This window comes from Hibiscus syriacus, unplaced genomic scaffold (genome assembly GCF_006381635.1).
Source record: "Hibiscus syriacus cultivar Baekdansim isolate YM2019G1 unplaced genomic scaffold, ASM638163v2 tig00110694_pilon, whole genome shotgun sequence".
NCBI classification, from domain to species: Eukaryota; Viridiplantae; Streptophyta; class Magnoliopsida; order Malvales; family Malvaceae; genus Hibiscus; species Hibiscus syriacus.
Window position 1 is genome coordinate 2,459,272 of NW_024062828.1, and position 22,572 is coordinate 2,481,843.

The following is a 22,572-nucleotide window of genomic DNA, read 5'->3' on the forward strand; positions in this document are numbered from 1 at the left end:
AAAGAAAACTAAAAAATGAATACAATTGAGTACACATAGTGTTCTTGAAAGCAAAATGAATATTGAATGAAAAATAGGCTTGAAATGCTCAAACTTGAGGTTTGATGCTTTCTTTTTGATTCTCTCTTGATTCTTGTTTCTTGTGTTTTATTGTTGTTGATCAATGGCTTCTAAGCTTGTTTAAATACTCCTTCAAATGATTCTGAACGTTGGGGATGATTAGTGGAGTCAATAGAGCCGTTTAAGTGTGAAAAAAATTAATTAAATCAGTTGAGAGCATCAGTGCGTCGATGCATACCCAAGGTGCATCGGTGCATAAAGTGTAAAATTCAAATATTTTGACCGTTGGACCCTTAGTGCATCGGTGCACTAAGAGTGCATCGATGCATAAAATGCATTCGATGTTTCAAAATAGCTTGAGTGCATCGATGCATCAAATGCATTCGATGTTTTCATAAAACTTTGAGTGCATCAATGCATAGTATGTGCATCGATGCATTCGATGTTCAATTTATTCCATGGTGCATCGATGCATGGATTGGTGCATCAGTGCATCACTTTGAAAAATTGATTTTAGGCTTGATTTTGGTTTAAAATATTTTGTGAAAATTGTTTCAAAAATATATTAAGTATAAAACACAATTTTACACATTTAGTAAGGTTTGAATTTGATCTTGAAAAGACTTGGAGTAATTGATTTGATATTCGAATAATTGAGTCGAATATACTTATAAAATCATTTGTAAAATCTTAAAATTCATTTAATGTAATTTGTTATATCGAAACATCAAAATATTTTCAACAAGTTTGATCTGGATTAATCATCCAATAGATCATGATTATTTCAAAATCATGAATAAAATCAAATTTCTTTTTTCACTTTTTATAAATGTGGTACAAATGTTTCTTTTATCTAATTAAGTACCTATATATTTAAAATATCACATATTTGGTACATGGATTTATCAATTTTAGAAATATGGTACATGCGTTTTATTTTTAAACAATTTGGTACATATATTTGTCAAAGTTACACATTTAGTATATGTATTTATTAAATCAATGTCAAACATTTAAAATATGATATGAATTTCACGCCACAATTTGTTATAATTTAAAATAAGTAATTCAATTTAAACTTAATTTATTATTGCCTTTTGAGTTATTTAATACGAGTATTTTGCGTAATTTTTGAAAAACATAAAAACCCAAGTACCACAGTTTTGAAATGTTACAAATTCAGATATCAAGTATTTAATATTTATCAAATAAAAATAACAAATAAGTTCCAAAAAAACACATGTACCATATTTATAAAAAATGACAAATTAATGTACCAAATTGAATATTAACATTCTTTTGGGTTTTGAGTAGCAGTATTGGACCTGGCTCGATCCACTCAAATATTTTTCGAGTACAAATTTCATTACTAAATTTTACTTTTTCTTCTATTTTACTCACTAATTTTAAAAACTTTCAACTTTTCACTGAACTTAATACATTAGATTCTTTTGTCACTCGCCATTAAATAATTAACAGCTTTAAAATGACAACATTTAATATTTTCCCTAAAATGAGATCATTTTTCATTTATATAACAACCCATTTATAATGCCGTTAGTGAAAAAACGGCTGAGTGATAAAAAAATCTAATGTATTAAGTTTAAAGAAAAAATTGAAAATAATTTAAAGTATAGTAGTGAAATAGAAGCGAGAGTAAGGTTTAGTTACTAAATTTGTAATTTACCCATATTTTTAAGTCAGAAGAAAAAGTTTGGCGGGAAAATACTTGCCCTGATAAAGAAGATGGCTACTGATACTGAGCGAAGATCCAACTCAGAAGCAAGCTTATGAACTGAAAATGCCTCCTAAAACCAGAAGGAAGCCTAACCCTTCTTCATCAAAGAAACATAATGTTTCCAACAATCAATCTCAAGTTCAACCCTCCAAGTTCGGCATCCAGCATTTCTTCGAACGCCATTCCCAAAACGCCTTTTTAGCTTCCCAGCACAAGAACAATCACCCTTCTTCTCCTCTCGTACCACCTTCCGCTAACTCTCCCACTAATCCTATATCCCCTCCCAAATCCAGTACCGCTGCTTTGCCTCTCGAAGAAGACCCTGCAAACGGCGTCGTTTCCATCCCGCGAAACCCTAACATCCATTCCGATTCGTCTCCGGCGGTGGAGGTTGCTGATGAGGTGTCGCCTTTGATCACAAAGTCTACCTCTCTCAAGCGCTTCAGTTTTTCCCCTGGAATGGTAAACAGTTTCTCACTCGCCTTCTTTTCCCTTTTCTATTTCTTTTTTCATCATCGTCTGTTGAACCAACGGGAAAAATTGGAGTTGCAGTTGATAAAGCAGAGCCAAGATGATGTAGGGGATGAGGTTACATGGAAGATATCTCCGGTCAACGAACGTCTTCTAACAGTCTCAAAGTACATGCCCGGATTATCTACTTCCTCAAAGAACAACACTTCCACAATACAACAATGCTCTCAGACCAAGGCATGTTTCTCACCTTCCTTTCCTGTTTCTGTGAACCCTTATATTTTGATTGTTCTTATTTATTAACTACAAAAAAACAAGCCAATGCATTTCAGGGTACGAATACGGCTGCTAAGGTTGACAAGTGGCTTTCATCGCCATCCCCCAAAGGCAAAGCTGACAGAAAGCCTTTGCTTCAGGCCAATAGGGTTGGATTGAAAAGATTGAACCCTTTTCAGGATAAAGGGGTCGATGAGAGCAATACAGATGAGAATACTTGTTTGGCTAGTAGACCGACTCCATTCTGCACTCCACCTTCTCTACCTTATTGTCCTAATAAGGTAATTAGGCATTGCATTATAACCATATGTAATGGGGTTATGTAATTTGACTTAACCTTATTTATGTCATAACTGAAATGCAGCTTACCAGTGGTGTTGCATCTCATCACCGGGGTTTGAAGCAGCACAAAAAGGTTTCACAATGTTTTCTTCTCAATATTAATCTCTTTATCTTAGAAAACTTCCAATTCTTTCTTTCACATATGATTATTATATAACAAAAGTGGAGGCTTTCTTAAGACTATATTTTACTTTTATGTATACATGTTGTTGTAGCACAGATTACAAAATATTTGCCACAATTCCTTTTTGCATTTTGTATTCAATTATTCTCCAGTTTTTGTTTTTGTTTTTGTTATATTTAATCTTCATTTGGTTTTTTTCGTTTATAGGCATTGCTTGAACTTCTAGATCAAGTAGAAGATGTCATATCTGTTGAGGATTTTGTACCCATTGAATCTGAGCCATATTTATCTAAAGTGCAAGAGGGACAGTCAAAAGATATTCCTGTAACAGCTAATTCAATAGGTAATGATGTGGTAATGGACACAACAAACAAAGTCTCCGGGACATCTTCTAATGATTATTTCCTAGTATTGGAGGTATGCTTTCTCCTTGCCCCATATTTTAGTAAATTATGCTTGAAGAAAACAGTATGTTCTTTAATACTTCTATTGTTGCTTATATATCTCTGCTGAAGGTATCTGAGAAGCGAACTTCTCCCGAGCCTGGTGGTTCTCTATGCCAATATAAGGTTTTTTCTGTGCCTAAATCACACACTTCTGAATGATTCACTGGATTTTTAAGGGGACTAATAACAGTTGCTTCTCAGGTTCTTCGCTTGGTAAATGAGAAAAGTGGGGAAGAACGTGCTGTTTATTTGTGGGAAGAGTGGTATGTTGTCCAGTCATCTTCCTTTCAACTTCCAATAAGTTTAACGCTATTTCAAAATGACAAAATTAGTTCATTTTATTTCACTAAGATTGATTTCTATCCAGGAAAATGCCAAGTACATCCTTCCAGACATCTTCACTTTCTTACAGATTTATTAGTTAACTTGTCCAAGAAAAGCTCTGTTGTAGATTTAATAGGCTAAGTAGTGGTAAGGCTTTACTAATGTAGCCTAATTTCATGTCTGATCTATGCTCTTGTTCATCCATTTCTAGTGGCATTTCGCATGGTTCTTAATCAGTCTTTCTGTTTTAATGGTTATCACGCACTTGGTCTTTTGATGTAAACCTTAAAGTATTAGTTTGTGCTTTCCCAATGGTTGATTGTCTACTGCTGCTGATATAATGTTTCTCACTGTTCCTTGAAACAATTACCTCAGGTTCTATAGTATTATTGCCCCAGGAGACACTGTCAATGTCATTGGTGAATTTGATGAAGAGGGAAAGTGTAACGTGGATCATGAAAATAATTTTCTTATCATTCATCCAGATTTTCTGGTCTCTGGAACTCGGGTAAGTTTCATGCAGTTAAAACAGATTTGAGTTTTATGCATTTTCTTGTGACTTTTTCCTTGCCTCCTTTTGTAATCATGGCTACTCTTGGCCACCTTTATTATATCAATTTTAGTTGACCAAATCCATGTGGATATTTAAAGCCACTCTTTTTTTTTGCTTTCCAATAAATGAAAAAAAGGTTGCGGGCAGTTTTAGTTGCCCAAGGCGAACTGTTCTAGATGAGAGACTACGAAGCAATGAGCATTCAACTGCAGCTCTTATTGGCACCTTGCTCCACCAAATTTTTCAGGTCTTGTGATTGGAAAAAGCTATTGTAATATGTTATTAAATTTTCTAATAGTTCATATGAAGTACTCCATCAATAAGCTAGTTTTTAAGAATTTCTTAACTGTGTGCATCTCAATTTTCTACAGGCAGGACTTGTGAAGGAGTCCCCTACAGTATGTTATTTGGAAGAATATGCAAGAATAGTGCTTCAGAAGAACATGGAGAGCTTGTATGCATGTGGAGGTGGAGATTTAGATAAATTTCCTTTACTATTTTCCAATATGCCACTGCATGTTAATCTAGGTTCCTCATCATTCCATTGGACTTGTGAAGATCTTATTGATGTTCCATCAAGTCTTGCTTAATGTTCCAATGGCGTATTAGCAGCAGATCTTCTGGATCATTATCTGAAATTCTGTTATCTGGTTTTATGCTTCATTGCAGTAAATGAAAAAGAAATATATAGAACCTTGACTGAAGCTATACCGAAACTAGTAGACTGGATTGTTCTCTTCAAACATTCACAGGTGAGCTGATATTCTCTTTATTGTTACTCTTTCTTGTTGACTACCTGGCTGGTGCATCATTCCAGGTTTTCTTCCATACCCTTAAATTGTAGGGGGTTTGAGGACCCTGCTTCTCATTGCATAAAGGCAGATCTGATTCTGCCCCTTGTCAAGTTTTAGATTTATGGGAGATGGGGGTAGGTGGGTAGATGTGGAAGCCTGGCTGTCTGCTCATGTGGGTTGATGATTACCAGGCTGAAGAGTAGTTGAAATGAATATGCTTTTGTGATTGTATACATACACATATATATGTATGTATGTATATATGCATACCTAAATAGGTCAAGTATATTTCTTGGAGGAGCTTGTACTAGGAACCTTATACTTGCATGTTGTAATGAATTTAAACAAAATATCTTATTTTTTTTGCGTTTGTGATGGATTTCTGTACGATAACTTTGTATTCTTGAGTTAATTTTACTAATGGCAGGAGCCACAAGTTCCCACTGTGGATTTTGGATCTGATCATGGGACAAAAAGGGTTAGCCATTTCGAGGTTAGCATCTTCCTCAACAAATGATTGATTCCTTAATGAATTAGACATATATTGGCATTGGCCCCCCAAAGAAGAAAAACATGCATTTGTGGATGTGCATGCCTTTTGCTTTTTGTCATTTTTAAATGAGTTGTATCGTATGTGAGAAATTGAGAAAATGGGAAAATAAAAAAAAGGAAGAAATTGAGAGAAGAATTTTTTTAATCAAAATTCTTATTGAAAAAAATAGAAACCACAACCTGTTTTTATATGTTATGTATAGGATCTTATCTCTTACGAAACTTAATCCTAATCGTACAACATAAATAAATTATAAATAAATTGAACTTTATCTCCTAAAATAAGTTAAACTTCTAAATGAAATAAAATTCATAATTGTTAGCAATTTCCGCACATTCTATTTATGTATGCTCACTGAGGCAACCTGAAAGCTTTTGTGGATTGAGAATATTCTCGCTACTCTGTTGAAGATATATATGCATTTTCACCTATTTTTGCATTTTTCTTTGGGCTTATGTTTAGTTGCAATTGCTGATTCTGAGCATCCAAAATCATTTTCATTTATACTAAGTCTAAACTCATAAAATGTACACGAGGACTTAATTATGCTTGTAGGTAATCGATATCGAGGAATCAGCATGGGCCCCAAAGTATGGTCTGAAAGGAATGATTGATGTTTCAGTCAGAGTGAAATTCGAGTCAGGTGGAAAAGAAGGTGATGAGATGATCATGCCTCTAGAGTTTAAAACTGGAAAAATGCCTAATGGCCAGGCAAGTAATATGAAAAGCAGCTATGCGTGGATTAAATATTTGAAACATGCATATTGCATGTTCTATGCTACTTTCTTGATCTCATTGTCCTTGGATGCATGCTTGTCATTTATGCAGGCATCTATTGAACACTGTGCCCAAGTGATATTGTACACTCTCCTTATGTCTGAGAGGTATTATAGAATCTTATTCCTTCTGATTCTTTTTTTCCATTGTGTGTTTCGGATGCAGTTATGGTGAGGGGTTGTGCTGAGTAATTGTTCTTTTCTTCACTTTTTACTTGTTAGGTATCTAAAACATATTGATTCTGGTCTTCTGTACTATCTCCAGTCAAATCAGACACAGGTAATGAAGCTACCTTCTGTCCGTAGATCTCTCTTTTCCAATGCCACTAAGCATCTGTTGGTGTTGTGTGTAGGGGATTGTAGTTCGAAGATCTGACTTGGTTGGGCTAATCATGCGTCGTAATGAGCTTGCAAGTGATCTTCTTAAGGCATTAACAACAGAACAATTACCCCCAATGTTACAAGTACGCCTGTTACAAAATAATCAATACCATATGCCTGTAAACATTTTTTGATAGAATGAGAAATTCAATTTATTATTGTAGATTCCTAGCTTGTGCAAAGGCTGTCGGCATCTTGATGTCTGCACCCTTTATCATAAGGTAAACGCATTTCCTTACTGTAGTCCAGGGAGTGAAGTGCTGTCTCAACTGGTATATTACCATCCTGTCAAATTGTTGCATAGAAAGGTCAAAATAGAGAAAATTTAAGCGGGATTTTCATTTATTCTTTTGTGGGTTGTGATTGCTCACTCTGGATACCAAGTTTTTATAATAGGCCAATTTTGTTTAATTTCTGCAGGCATTTGGTGGGGATACTGAAAGTAGCGGATTAGGTGATATATTTGATTCACGTGTACACCATTTTTCAAATGCTCACGGTGTTTTCCTCCGACATTGGGATCAATTGATTGACCTAGAAGCTAAAGAGATGCAGGTGATTGATTACTCCAAAGCAGCACCAGTGATAAACTAATAGTTTTTTGTACTGAACGACCTTTTTTTCTCTCTACTTGTTGCCTATTTCAGCTTGCGAGGAAAGAATTATGGCGTTCTCATAATCTTAAGAATGGGGACTCTACTGGTCGCCTTTCTTCTCTTGTTCTCGATAAACTTCCACAACAGGAACCTCCCAAAGAAAACAGATTCATCTATCATTTTGTGCGTCGACATTCGCCTGCTTCCAATTTATGTGGACCTGATAGAAATTCTAGTGCTGCCACTTCTTTGACCAAAGATTTGGATTGCACGCTTAAAAGTGGAGATTATGTGGTACAATTACTCTTGTCTAACTAGCCTTTAAATCACAAATGTGCTGCTAATATTAGTGTCTTACGGTACGAAATGAGTTTCCCATACTATTCACGTTCAGGTTTCTCTTTAATGAGCTTCCAAGGTTTTATCAAGACTATTCTCTTTCAAATGTTTCCAAGTAATTATCATGTCACGTTAATAAACCATTTTTGATGTTTACTTGCACTATAATTCTGACTTATAGCATTGGTACACAGGTGTCTCATACATTGCTTCTGCTTCTGCTTTGTCATTCCTGTCTTCATGTATTCCTTTTTAAGTTTACATATATCTGATATTGCAATGAATATAAACACGATTGTTACAACCATTTTTGCTTTGCTGGGATGTATTATAGTTTCAGTTTTCTATTAAACCTTCTTGTTGCTACGACTCCAGCACATTCTGAAACACTGTCCATGTTCTTCTGCTATACCTTGGTTGTCATTGACTACACTTGTGGAGAAACCTGGGGAACCATTGACTTTTTCTTCTAATATTTAGGCTTGTGATGGCTATTGACTCTAGAGAGGCTACTACACAGTAAATTTACATGTTTGTAGCTTCTAATATAGAATTATAAACCTTGATCATTTATAGCTCCAATAAATAGTTTTAGCTTCTATCTTTTGATACTTAGCTATTAGCATTGTCCATATGCTATATCTGATAGTTTTTCATTTTTATTGTTTCTTGATTCCGCAATAACTTGCTCTGTGTGGGTGTGTTCCGATAGTGCCAATACATAGCTAACCCTTATTTCTAGGCCCTATTATAGCAGTTAGGTTTTCCCCTAAATGTAATTAGAGTTATACTTCAGGGATGGCAGTTAATCATTTGGTTATCTTTTCTGCTAGAACTATCATGATCTCTTACCAGGTACAGTTTTCATTGTTGGAAAAATTGATATTTACTTCAGTTATAACTTCTTTATGCTCAATCAATGAGCATTTCCTTCTATAAATTGTGTTTTCCAAGAAGTTCTATATATTTTCTTCTATTATCTTTGTTTAGTTATTTTGCTGTTTCTGGTTTTTAGATACTTCGCACTGAATCTGGCCACCAAATTGTTGCAACTGGGGTCATTGCGGATATCAGTCCTGACCGTGTTTCTGTAAGTTTAAAATTTCCTTAAGTACTTCTTTGAAATTGACATATTAGCTGGGAACGCATCCACAAGATGTCATAAGATGCATGCTAAATCGGATCAGAACTTACTTATTGTCCTTAAAACATTCAAAATAAATATGTCTAATGGTTGAGGGGTTGTCTTTGGTGAAAATCAGGTTTCTTTTTCTAAGGGTTTAAGGCTTCCAGGGGGTAATTTTTCTTCGATGAAGGAAAAACTATTCCAGGAGGTCTGGCGAATTGACAAGGATGAAATCATGAACTCCTTTCCAATTATGCGGTAATTTCCATATTACAATTAAATTTTGACCTTTTTATTACTTCTGTTTGTTTATGTTCATTATTTTCCTTGTTATTGCTGAAGGTTCAACCTTATCCAAATGTTTCTAGAAAATGAGCGAAGCTCTCATCTGAGGAAGATGATTGTTGACCTTGCGGTGAATGCTTCTTGCTCACTCATATTGTTTTCTAGTGTAATCTTTGCTTTTCTTCTCCTGTCATCTTTATAAATATTGTTTTGCATAATACAGCCTCCTAGATTTGACAGTGGGTGCATATTCAGTCAAGATCCAGCAATATCTTATATATGGTCTGAGAAGAGCTTAAATAATGATCAGCGTAGAGCTATTCTCAAGGTTTCATTTTCCTGGTTAACAACAGTTTACTGAACAGAAACATTCTCAGTGGACCTAACATTTTCTAGAGAAAGTGCAGTATTACTTATTCTGCAAATCCATTTTTTTCCAGATACTTACTGCAAAGGATTATGCTCTAATTCTAGGAATGCCAGGAACGGGTAAGACATCTACAATGGTACATGCCGTAAAAGCCTTGTTGATGAGAGGTGCATCCATTTTGCTTACGTCCTACACCAACTCTGCAGTTGATAATTTACTCATCAAATTAAAATCTCAGGTCCACTTTATTCTCTAATTGGCTTGTTATGTTTCAAGGGTATTAGGTTTTCCGCATTACAATTCACTGAAGTATGCAATTCCATCAATTAAAACTCTGTACATTTTGAAATCAATGTGCATATAGCATAGCTACACTAGTTGGCAAAATAGGTACACATTTCACGTGTCTGCATGAGAGAAAAATGATTTAGAGAAAGAGAACTGCCATGCCTTCAAGGAAACAAAATAATAGTAAGACTCGTACAAACATGCATCACATACACACACACACAACATACATGTTTTTTTCTTTATTCAAACGTTATTTTGAGACATTGCTAAAAAAGTCTTTTGAATGTTCTTTTTATGTAAAGATCATATTGAAGTTGCAGGAATTCAATTCTTCAGTGTATAAATCGAGTCATCAGCTATCTTATAAGACTCCTTTAACATTTGCATTGCCATTTATGAAAACAAAAATTAGCATTTCAACTTTCTAAGCTTAGAGTATGATGCTTGGGATTTTTTAAGATTGAAAATTAGAGAGAGAATGGGAGAGAGAAAAGTAGAGAGAGAAAAGTTAAAAGGGAAGATAGATTCCGGTGAGGTCTGGAAGGCTTTTGTCGATAATCTCAGCAGGAGAATTTCTCGACGTGTGCTAAGGGAAATTTTTTCGTCACATGGAGTTGTGGAGAGAGTTTTCATCCCAAAAGAAACTAGGAATCCTAAATATAGATTTTTGACTTTTGCATTCGTTCAGTTTGAGAAGGAATCTGGTTTGAAGAGGGCAATAGATATGTTAAACGGTTCACTGATAGATGGAAGAAGGATTACAGTCAGAGTTGCTAAATACAATGATGATCATCCAATGAAAGCGGTAAAGTATAGTCTAGTTAAGTCGGCTACAAATTCGACTACAACAGTACCTATGAAGTTGAAAGATATAGATTTTTCCAGCAGGAGTGTGAGAGATGACAGAACGTATAAAGATGCGTTACTGACTGAAAGTATGAGGAACAATGCAAGGAGGTATAAGGAGTTAGATGTTGAAGGGAGACACAGGGAGATAACAAGGAAGAATGTTCTGGAAATGCATATTCCTTCTGAGAGTTTGAGTTGGGTCAAAAGATCTTTAACGGGGATTATGAAGCTTTCCTTTGATTTTAAGTCAGTTCAGGAGTCTTTTATTAATGATGGTTATGAAGTTCAGATTTTTGGTTGAGGTTATGCCCGGAATTCCTGTGCTATCATTTTCAAATCTCTCGAAGAGATGATGCAGGCATGGATAAAGAAGAAAGATGAAATAGGCTTCTGGTTCGATAGATTGGCCCCTTTGCTAAATGAAGATGGAGTTCCAATGGCTTTTTGCCAGGTTGAGTTAATTGGGGTTCCTCTATTATGCTGGAACGAATCCTTCTTGGAACGAATAGCTGGGAGATGGGGAAATATGGTAGAACTCCATGATTCCACTAAGAACAGGGTTGATCTCATATCTGCGAGAATTTTAATGAGAGTAGCCAGCCATTTTGATGTTCCAGAATTCATTACTCTTGGATCCTATGGTAGATCGTACAGAGTCAATATCAAAGTTGGATCTGATTGTGAAGATTCAAAGCCTTTTTTCAAAAAATTTCTGGTGGACGGAACAGTTGGGGAACACTTCGGTGAGTTGAGGTTTGAGGAAGAGGAAGACAGGGAAATGTCAGAAAATGAGGAAAGTTCAGTCAAATCAGTAGAGAAATTCAGACAAAAGGTTAACTTATGGTTTGATGAGAAAGTTTCTTACTGCTCAATAGAAAATGAAGGGGGAACACACTTTCCAAGTTTTACTAAACATGGGAAGGATAATAAAAGAGGTTTGTCAAGTTCACAGAACATTGTGAATATCAAAGAAGGTGAGTTTGCAGGTTTAGGGATTAGAATTTCAAATAATCCGGCTGTTGGGCCTCAGGCCCAAGCAGATGAAGATGAGATATTTGGGTTGGAGGTTTCTAAAGTAATTCCTTCTAGGCCAGCTTATACAGTTAATAAGTTTGGTAAACTTGTTCAAAATAGAAAAGGTAGGCAGTGTTAAAAAGCAGTTTAAGGGGCTCAGTAACAATTCTGATTCGTATCGCAGTGAGGATACTAAGGCTAAAAAAACTAAGCTTATGATGATAGTTCCTAATTCAGAAATATCAAAAAGCCAATCAAGAGGTCGATCGTTGGTTATGCATAAGAGATCTCTTTCTTCAAAAAGTGAACCTTTAAAGAGGAGGAGAATGCCCAGCTATAGAAGAGTTTATAGAAGAAGTAGAGAGAGGAATTACTGGCATGGGAATGACTAGAATGGAACTATTGTTACAGAGGTTGTTCTAGATTCACAGAAGGCTAAAGATCAGTTCTGCTCATCTGTTTAACAGAATCCTACAACAGCAGAGTCTAATTTACAAGGCAGTGAGGATCCAAATTTAGTCAAAGAAGCTGGTGTTAGAAGTTTGGATGGACAGTCTGAAGAGTGTGTTTCGGAAAGACATTCTTATTCTAATTTTGGTTTAACCAATAGAAGAGTAAAGAGATTATTGCTAAGGGAAGTTTTAGAACAAGTCAATATTTCTACATCTTCTTCAGTATTCTCGGTCCTATTAGACGAAGCAGTAGCTACATGGCAAGTGAGTTAGATTTTGGGGGTTTCTTTCAAGTAGGGGAAGGAATCTTTTATGGAAAAAATTATTAATCTAGAGAAAGACTTTAATATGACCAATTGAGGAGCCCTATTGGGGAATTGAGGTTTTTCAATTATCATTCATGAAGGAAAAATTAGCCATTATTTCATGGAATGTAAGGGGTTTGGGAAAAAAAGAAAAACAGAGAACGGTTCAGAGATTAGTCTTTAATTCTTATCCTTACTTTCTTTAGCTTCAAGAAACTAAAGCTGAGAAGATACAAAGATCTCCAGCTATTGGTTCATCAGGGGGTTATTATATTGTTGGGATGATAATGTATTTGATATGGAAGATCACTGCATTAACAGAAGATTTATTGCTGTTGTGGGTAAATTCAGTTTTAATCAGTTTAGAAGTGTTCTCATTAATGTTTATGGGCCTTCAGTGAAGGAGGAAAAAGAAAGTTTTTTTGAAGAACTTAGTGTGTTCATTTCTGGACAGAATCTGGCTGTGTGTGTTGGAGGGGATTTTAATGTATACTTGAGTGAAGATGAGAAGGTGGGTAGAGCTCAGAACATATTCTCAATGAGGATTTTCTCTTAGTTTATTCAGTCTACTGGTTTAATTAATCTGCCTTTGGATGGGGGCAGGTTCACTTGGTGTAATAACCAAGATGATCCCACTTTTGTTAGATTAGACAGGTTCTTGGTAGATGGTCAATTCTTGGCTACTTTTCCTGAGATTATTCAATCACTTATACCTAAATCTATCTCAGACCATAATGCTATTTATTTACAAAATAGAGGTACTAATTGGGGAAAAAAGCCTTTTAGACTTTTCAATTATCTGATGGAGGAAGAAGGCTTCGAGGATATGGTCAGTCGAACAATTACAGATTGCAAGAAGCAAAGGAGAAAAGCTGGAATTCTAAGTATTTTGAGGAACTCTAAATTAGCTATCAAAAAATGGGCAGGGAAGAAAAACCAGTTTCCGGGAGTTGCAATATCAGATTTAGAGAAGAAAATTCAAAAGCTAGAGGAGGATGCCCAGCATTTGCATGACAGTTCGATTCAGGGGATAGTTGATGAGTTAAATGTTTGTAGATCAAAATTATGGAGACTTAATAGAATTGAGGAGCAAATTTGGCATCAAAATTCTAGAAAGAAGTGGGTTAATGAAGGGGATCGAAATACAAGATACTTTCACACTTGTGTCTCAGTTAAGAGAAAGCAAAATGCATTGAATGTTTTAAAAGTTGATGGGAATATTTCTCATGATCCATATGTTATCAAGACCACGGTTAAAGAACACTTTTTTAAAATATTCAATGATAGGTCTACTTTAGATGTTGAAGATATTGGGCGGACTTTTTCTACAATTTCCCTGGAACAAAGTGTTCTTTTAGAGAAGGAATTTTCCGAGGAGTAAGTTTGGGAGACTTTAAAGTCTTGTGATAGCAACAAAGCTCCGGGGCCTGACGGATTAAATTTGGGATTTTTCAAAAGGTTCTGATTTGTTCTAAAGGGTAACTTTCTGGATTTTTTTCACAAATTCTATTTGGGGAAAGATTGGGAACATGGTATTAATCATATTTTTATCACCCTTATTCCTAAGGGTTCTAACAATGGGAGCCTTGATGATTTTAGACCTATAAGCCTAGTAGGAGTTTACAAGATTTTATCCAAGTGCCTTTCAAGGAGGCTTAGAAGTCGTATAGGAGATATCATCAGCCCGAACAATTTGCTTTTATACCCGGTCGACAAATTTTGAATTCTTCTCTTATTGCTAACGAGGGTATCGATTATTGGAGGAAGAAAGGACTAAAGAGCTGTGTATTTAAGGTTGATTTCAAGAAGGCTTATGATACTGTTGACTGGCCTATTTTGTTCAAGGTGATGGAAAAGATGGGTTTCGGCTCTACTTGGATCAGTTGGATCAAGAGATGCTTTACTACAGCTTCGATTTCGGTGTTAGTCAATGGGGTTCCATCGGAGGAGTTTCCAATGGCCAAGGGCCTTCGACAGGGCTGTTCACTCTCACCCTTATTATTTAATCTAGTAGGGGAATTGTTGAATTTATTAATCCTAAGGGTTGTTTCTAAGGGATTATTTTCGGGTATGACTGTTGGAAAGGAGGAAGGGTCTTTTAATCTTACACACTTGTAATTTGCGGATGACTTAATAATTTTTTGTGGAGCTTTACAGACTCAGATTATGAATGTGAAGAGGGTGCTTAGAGTTTTTGAGGTTATGTCAGGGCTGCAACTAAACCTCAAGAAGAGCAAACTGTTCGGAATTAGTATTTCTCAAGAATAGGTTCAAAGTTAGGCTGATTTCATTGGCTGTGCAGTTGGAAGTTTCCCCTCTAACTATCTAGGCCTTCCCCTAGGTGCTAGTAAGAATTCATCAGTTATTTGGGAACCGGTCGTGCATAATTTTCACACAAAACTAGCAGGTTGGAAGGCAGCTACTCTTTCTTTAGCTAGCAGATTGGTATTGATCAAATCGGTTTTGTGTTCACTACCTACGTACTTCTTGTCAATGTTTAAAATTCCAGCTTCAATTCTTAAGTCTCTAAATTCAATTATGTCTATTTTTTATGGGGAGGGGGCAATGGAATTAAGAAAACACACTGGGTTAATTGGGCTGAAGTGTGTAAATCGAAGAATGAGGGAGGTTTGGGAGTTCGGAATCTCAATTCTATGAACAGAGCACTGCCAGGGAAATGGCCTTGAAGGTTTGCAAATGAGAGAAGTTCTGTTTGGAGGAAATTTATTTGTAGTAAATATAACATTGATCCATCAAGGTTATTGTTTGATAGCAAGATTTCGCCTACTACTTCTTGGCAGTGGAGAACAGTGGTTAATAACTATTTCAAGAAAGACTCCTTTGGTTTTAAGTTTCGTAGTCTTTATAGTTTTCATGTTGGTGATGGTAAGCATATCCATTTTTGGCAAGATATTTGGGTTGCAGATTATCCGTTACAGGTTCTTTTTCCAAGACTGTTTCAGATTGCTTCTAATAAATCTGGCAAGCTTTGTGAGTTTGGGGATTTTCATCCATCGGGTTGGATTTGGGATGTGAAAACAAGAAGGAATTTAAATGATTGGGAGCTGGAACAATGGTGCAATTTGATGAGCATGATTTCTTCTGTTTCTCTGTCTAAGGATTTAAGTGATAACTTGGTTTTGAAAGGCAGTGGGGATAGTGTTTTTACAGTTAGTTCTTGTGTTAAGAGGTGTGTAACAAGTTCAGAAGAGGTTCGGTTTTGGAAGAATATTGTTTGGAGTGGATTGGTACCCACAAGAGTTGAAACATTAATGTGGCAAATTGTGCTTCAAAAACTTGTTGTTAAATCAGAATTGGTTAAAAGAGGAGTTCAAGGCATTGAGGATGATTTATGTCTTCTTTGTAAAAAGGTTGAGGAGCCTTACTCGCATTTATTCTTTACTTGTTCGGTAGTGTGGTCCCTTTGGAACAAATTTTTAAAATTTTGGATGTTCAGTTCTGTTTTTCATGAAGATGCTAAAACTTTTCTCCTAGCTTAGGACGAGTTGAAATCAAATTCGGCTATATGGACATTCATTCCTGGGGCAGTCATTTGGACCATTTGGAAAATCATAAATTTTATTGTTTTTGAAGGGGGGAAGCTTGATCAGACAGAATTATTCTTCTTAGCAAGAGTTAGGCTTGCTACTTGGTTCTTAGCTAAGCATAAGGATATTTCTATTCCTAAGGATTCCTTAATTTTTGACCCTTCAATAGGGGATTCTTATTCATCCTACAATTTCCTGAAGTCTTCTATTATTCCTTGGTTACCTCCTCCTATGGGCTTCATAAAACTGAATGTGGATGCTGCCACTAGCGGTGATTGGAAGAAAAGTGGTATTGGAGGTATTTTAAGGGATCATTCAGGTGCAATACTAGGATCTTTTCAGGACTCTGCGGGTTCGAGACCTCCAACATTGATGAAACTTAAAGCTATTCAAAGGGGTTTTTCTTACTTTGCCTCTATCCAAGGGATGGTTAAAGATCGGCTGATTGTTGAGAGTGATAGCATGGTAGCAGTAGACTGGATTAACAATGTTGATTCTTGCCCAGTTGTGTATGCTTCTATTGTTAGAGATATAGTTGTTAAACTTGGAATTTTTGGGGGTTGTTAGATGGGCTGCAAGGACAGCTAATATGGATGCTGATGCTTTAGCAAAGGCGGGTATAGGCTGAATTTTATGTTATAAGCGCGGTTCGGTTCGGTTTGGTTTTTGGTTATTGTTCGGAAGGGGGTTATTGCTATTTGTAAGGGTTATTTGTCTTATCTTATGTTGGGGTGTAATTCTTATTTTCTTTAATGAAGTTTTTAAGGCACTCTTTTCCTCCTTCCGCTGATTAAGGAGCTTCCATAAAAGCTCCATTAATCAAGAAGGAGATTTTTAATGAGGCCTTCAAATATGCTTGGCATTATTGCTACATCTCCAGACAGACACTAACGTTGGGATACATTTACACTTTTGCCATCCAATTCTACTGTGGCCTCTAAAAGCTAATCAGGAGTATTGACTTATGATGAATAAGCAAGCTTTTATCATCTATGGGATCTGTTTGATGATATTAATGTGATATCCCTGAGATTTCTTTTTCTTCCACCAGTATTATTAAAGTTTATGAAAAACAATTGCAGAGCATTGATTTTGTGCGCATAGGAAGACATGAATCTGTGCATGATGAAATTAAGGGCAATTGCTTTTCAGGTCAGGAAGTATATTATTATCAATGTTGCAGTTGACATGCTACTTAATATCTTCTTTATGTGGTAAGTTGTTTGTGACAGGGATGAACCTAAATAGTGTTGAAGAAATTAAACTGAAATTTGACCAAGTGAAAGTTGTTGCCGTCACTTGCTTGGGCATCACTAGTCCCTTGCTCTCTGGAAAGAAATTTGATGTTTGCATTATCGATGAAGCTGGACAGACAAGCTTGCCAGTATGTACTATATGCATTTTGATAATTCATATTTATGGTATAAAAATTTCATCTAGATTATGATTTATGCTCAATTATACTATATCTGGATTTCAAACCTAAATCATTGTTCAATGATACTATATCTAGATTGCTTACTTAAAGTGGCAGGAAAATGAATAGTGGAACTACAAACAAATGATTTAGCCATTACTTTTTGGGGGAGAATGTAGGTAAAACTGAAAAAACGAAGTAGGGAAAAAGGGCTAAGAGGATCCTAAAGCTACATGATGAAGAATCTGTATATTGAGTTCCGTTGTCCAGTAAAGTATAAATCTAATTGACCCAAAATTGCATCTTAAATTAGACAAGGATGCTTTCATGTAATATATTGTATAAACTACTTTCAGTTTCAAGGTATAAAGGTGTTAGTTTATCTTTATAAAAACAGTAAGTCAAATGTTATGCACACTTTGCTTTCAGTTGATGAAAGATCTGTCCTATCAGGTGTCACTTGGACCCTTGATGTTTGCATCTACATTTGTCCTAGTTGGAGATCACTATCAATTGCCGCCCTTGATTCAGGCATGTATACATTTATCGTCAGCTCTAAGTATTTAATTTACCGAGAAAAACTTGAAGCTCTTTCACAGTGTTAACACCTATTAATTTCCAGAGTATTGAGGCTCGAGAAAAAGGGATGGGAATAAGTTTGTTCTGCAGGCTATCAGAAGCACATCCACAGGCAATTGCACCACTGCAAAGCCAGGTTTCCGCTTAAGATAACTAATTTTTTTTGTATCTCAATTATTTTATTGTTGTATGAATTTATTAAACCTTTTTCCTACAGTACCGTATGTGTCAAAGTATCATGGAACTGTCCAATGCATTGATATATGGCGATCGACTATGTTGTGGTTCTCCTGAAATAGCTAATGCAAAACTGAAGTTCACAAAACCAATCTCTTGTTCACCGTGGCTAAAAACTGTAAGAGTGGTTTTGTAATTTCCTTGTTTGTAAAGCTCTATTTATTTTGTATGTTTCTAAAGTCTATGTGGTTTGTGCCAAGGTTGCTTTTGTGATCAAAATACTTCCACATTCTGTGATACTTGGCATTCGTCCACTTACATTCACTCATGGTTGCAGGTTTTAAATCCATGCAAGCCAGTCATTTTTGTTAATACAGGTTTGATAATAATTTTATTTTACTTACGGTATGTTGTATACTTGCTTGTCTTGAACCCTTACGGTAGCATTTTCCGTGCTTAGATATGTTGGCTGCTTTAGAGGCTAGAGACCAGAGAACTGTGAATAATCCGATGGAAGCTTATATAATTGCAGAGGTAAGATCCACATTTGACTAAACTATTAGTCTGGAACTTATTCTTTTGTTAACATGACTAGTAAGCAACTTGATGCATGGCACGACATTTACTTCTTGGTTCATATAGATAACAGATGGATTAGTTAACAATGGAATTGAAGGCAAAGATATTGGCATCATTACACCTTATAACTCACAGGCAAATCTCATCAGACATGCTGGCAAAGCATCCGTGGAGACTCATACTATTGACAGATACCAGGTTGGACTGAAGCAAAGCCTTTTTTGTATTGTCTTAGTTGCTGATGTTAATTCGTCATCCTAATGACCGCGTTTGTTGCAATTTTTTACCATTATTGTACAGGGAAGAGACAAGGACTGCATACTGGTATCCTTTGTTAGGTCTACTGAGAATCCTAGAGACTGCACTACTTCACTGCTTGCAGACTGGCATAGGATTAACGTTGCTCTAACACGACCCAAGGTATTACAGGTTTTGTAGCTGTTTTTTGTGTTAAATTCTTGTAATCTCATCATATGGTTTATCATTGGTTGTTGAGTACAGAAAAAGTTGATCATGGTGGGGTCATGCAGAACCCTGTCGAAGGTTCCAATGCTTAAGCTTCTTATTGACAAAGTTGATGACCAATCTGGTATTCTGAGTTTGTCCAACGAGGATATCAACCACCAATCGCCGACGCTTCAAAGATGCTCTCAGTCGTCGATCATATAGGTTTTAAAATTTTTGACCCCATACATTTTTCTTGCAAAATGGGCATTTTTAGAGTATTAATTATTTTTGTATATTTTAACTGAGAATAGTTTTTCCCATATCCTCTTTTGTATCATAACGCAAAAATCCGTTTCAAAGAGTTCAGTGAATTAATTCAAGACTGGATTATATAAGAAAATTAAAATGAAAATCTAATTTGAATTAAAAGAAAATATTTGAATTATTATTTGTTATTTATGTTCATGTTAACTATAACACGTGCTTGCAAGCAAGACTGATAGGGGTAAAGGTCTAATTCTAATTAATTGGAGATTAGATAAATTAAAAGGCTAATTATATCTTTATTTCTTTTTTTTTAACTTTTGAAATTTAGTCCCTTTTTAATCTCAAGAATTTAATATTTCAACTTGTTTGAACTAAAAATTAAAGCCCAATCAATAATATTATTAATACATTTATATTAAATAATTTTTAATTTTTAATTTTTAATTTTTAATTAGACAAGTCTCTATTAAAATTAAAAAAATTAACCATCTAAATGGTTATACGAGTATTAATACGTTTTTTGTTCAGCCACTTCACTTTAAAAAAAGTTATTTTTTATAAGTTATTCTAGATCAAGTTTTCGAATTCCGACTAATTAGCATATTGATGCAAAAAATCTTATCATATAGACTGCTAATTATGGATTGAATAAAAAGACTATTTAAATTATTTTGTGACAATAAATTTATAATAATTTATTTCATATATAAAAGAAACATCTTAAAGTCTAAGCATATGCACATTATGTTTTTGGTTGTCAAAATAAAATTCAAAGTGATATGTGTTTATAGATAGGGATAGACATGGGTTGGGTTTAGGCTAACCCGACTCGACCCGAGAATTTTACATCATTCACCCGACCCGATCCGACTCGAAAATATATATCCTATACCCGACCCGAATTCGATCCGATTTTTTGAGATAAAATCTGAACCTGATCCGATCCGAAATAATAAAAAAATATTTTTATTCAATAAAAATAGTGATTTAATTGGAAAAAATAATATATAGAGGGGATTATTGTAATTATTCTTAAATATATATATAAGGTAAAATTATATTTTTTCGGGTCAAGTTGGGTCGGATATTTTCACCATAAACCCAAACTCGACCCAACCAAAACCTAATTTTTTATAATAAAAAAACCCGACCCGATCAGGTCGGGTCAGTCAAAACCCGTCGGGTTCGGGTCCCATACTCATTCCTATTTATAGAGCATATTGATACAAACTTATGATTGTGCGCTTACTAAGGAATTATCACCTTAGGTTTTTCATGAGCACTCTACTCATGTGAGTGTAATATCATTTAACGATATTCAATTTAGTAGAAGTTTGTAATTTTAATGCTCGTTTGTTTTTGTTTATCCACACTCTGGTTTTGGAAAAAATTTAGTTATCTCAGTTTAAAGATATTTATTTTGAGATTATTTTCTGCATAAATAAAATTTATTAGACCACACTCAGGTGTTGAAAAAAAATTGATCTCATTAATGTTTAAAGATGATTAGTTGAAAATAGACATGTTTAGTTAACATTGCATGTAATTACCATAATTGTAACCCCTTAGACCGATGCGGGTAACCCAATCCGATCTGGAGTGTCACATTAGGGCCACCGGAGCGACCCAATGTAAAAATAGCAGAAAATTTAAAACTTTTATTAAAACATGTAACTTATAAAATGATTTATCAGTATGCAGAAATAAAACAGATTTTCAGACTCATATATAAAACAAAATATAATTACATGCCCCCTAATCACATGTATCATACTCTGCAAACAACGCTAGAAGAACTCCCTGACTAAAGTCGATAGCTGCACCGGTACAATTCTTTTAACCTGCAATGGTGAGTAATAGAGTGAGTTACGGAAAGCTCAGTAATACAGAACTACCAGATGATACTGAAAAACGTACAGATACAGATAAACATATATTTCCTTATTGGTTCAAATATCTACAGATTTTTATGCTGAGTGGAGATCTTACTGCTATTTTAGGTGGTAACATACAGTGAGCTTTCAGTTCAGATGGAAATATTTGGGATGTCTAGGTTCATGAGATCAGAATAGATTATCTAGTGTGTTCCCTCAAAACCATTGAAAAGATACAAATCTTTTTAAAACATATTTTTATTTATCAAAAACCAAAGTAATCCCTTCAACCGAACACAACATAATGTGTACGTACCATACAACCCATGCACAACAGTTAGGCCCTAAGCACAAAGCTGAGGAGCCTGCATATATTCTTCCTCCAACAATACCCCCAATAAAACATTTTTTCGTCAATAAATAGAGATATCAGAAATTAAAACAGAATTCATATCATATATCATAACATAATCCAGATCAGAAATCAGAACAGAATTCAGATCAGAAATCATAACCGAATTCAAATCGGAAATCAGATAAAACATTCATGTAATTAGGGAACATACTAGTGTTTACAAATATTATTAGAGATACTGGATAATCTTATCGGGCAGAAAAACACGGATCTTCAGTTTACCGATAGAATGTCGGAAGTTAGAATCACTGTTGAAAGAGTTCATTAACTGACAGAATCATAAGTTATTCAAAATATGATTTATCAGGATCATATCTTATTCGAACATTTTTCGGAAGCTTAACGTAATCATAAGGGTATGTAGAATCCTTTATAATCTTTGTCGATTGATTGGATTATCGAACAACTCCAGATGAATAACTCCCAGAACTAATGCTTGCTGACTGGTCAATTCATTATCCTTCTAGGGTATTTACTTTTTAATACCAAAAATTCTTATCCATAGATCATCTTCGGAATCATCGCTGAATAGATCTTAAGGAAACTAACAGATATTCCAATACTCTTTATTTCGTTTACACGCTTTCACGACATCATGAAATGCTGATGTGCTTGATTTGTAGTTCATGACCCATAAGAACATTACATCATTTATGTTCATTAACGTTTCCAGACTCATCCAAATCACTTATTTAATCCTCAGTCATTGAGGTTACTTATTTCATTTAACAGCCAAGTCTATCCTGGTTACTTCAGAGTTTTCCAAAGTAATTCAGACGTTTTCTAAATTTCGAATACATATTG

General features: G+C 35.1%; 1 protein-coding gene across 1 annotated transcript; it reads left to right on the plus strand.

Annotated features, from left to right (window-relative positions):
- The first annotated feature begins 1,861 nt into the window (after window positions 1–1,861).
- Window positions 1,862–19,471, plus strand: LOC120138503 (DNA replication ATP-dependent helicase/nuclease JHS1). The gene is made up of 34 exons (XM_039153952.1): window positions 1,862–2,260; window positions 2,351–2,506; window positions 2,602–2,826; window positions 2,910–2,960; window positions 3,219–3,428; window positions 3,527–3,580; window positions 3,659–3,720; window positions 4,157–4,289; window positions 4,471–4,581; window positions 4,706–4,802; window positions 5,004–5,086; window positions 5,556–5,621; window positions 6,237–6,392; window positions 6,510–6,565; window positions 6,680–6,737; window positions 6,811–6,921; window positions 7,003–7,059; window positions 7,259–7,393; window positions 7,486–7,728; window positions 8,789–8,863; window positions 9,036–9,157; window positions 9,242–9,314; window positions 9,408–9,512; window positions 9,625–9,792; window positions 17,096–17,165; window positions 17,246–17,397; window positions 17,884–17,961; window positions 18,053–18,145; window positions 18,227–18,364; window positions 18,524–18,563; window positions 18,647–18,720; window positions 18,829–18,963; window positions 19,066–19,185; window positions 19,267–19,471. Exons 1-34 carry the CDS (start codon window positions 1,862–1,864, stop codon window positions 19,432–19,434), a joined length of 4,074 nt encoding a protein of 1,357 aa, XP_039009883.1. The 3' UTR covers window positions 19,435–19,471.
- The last annotated feature ends 3,101 nt before the right edge of the window (window positions 19,472–22,572 follow it).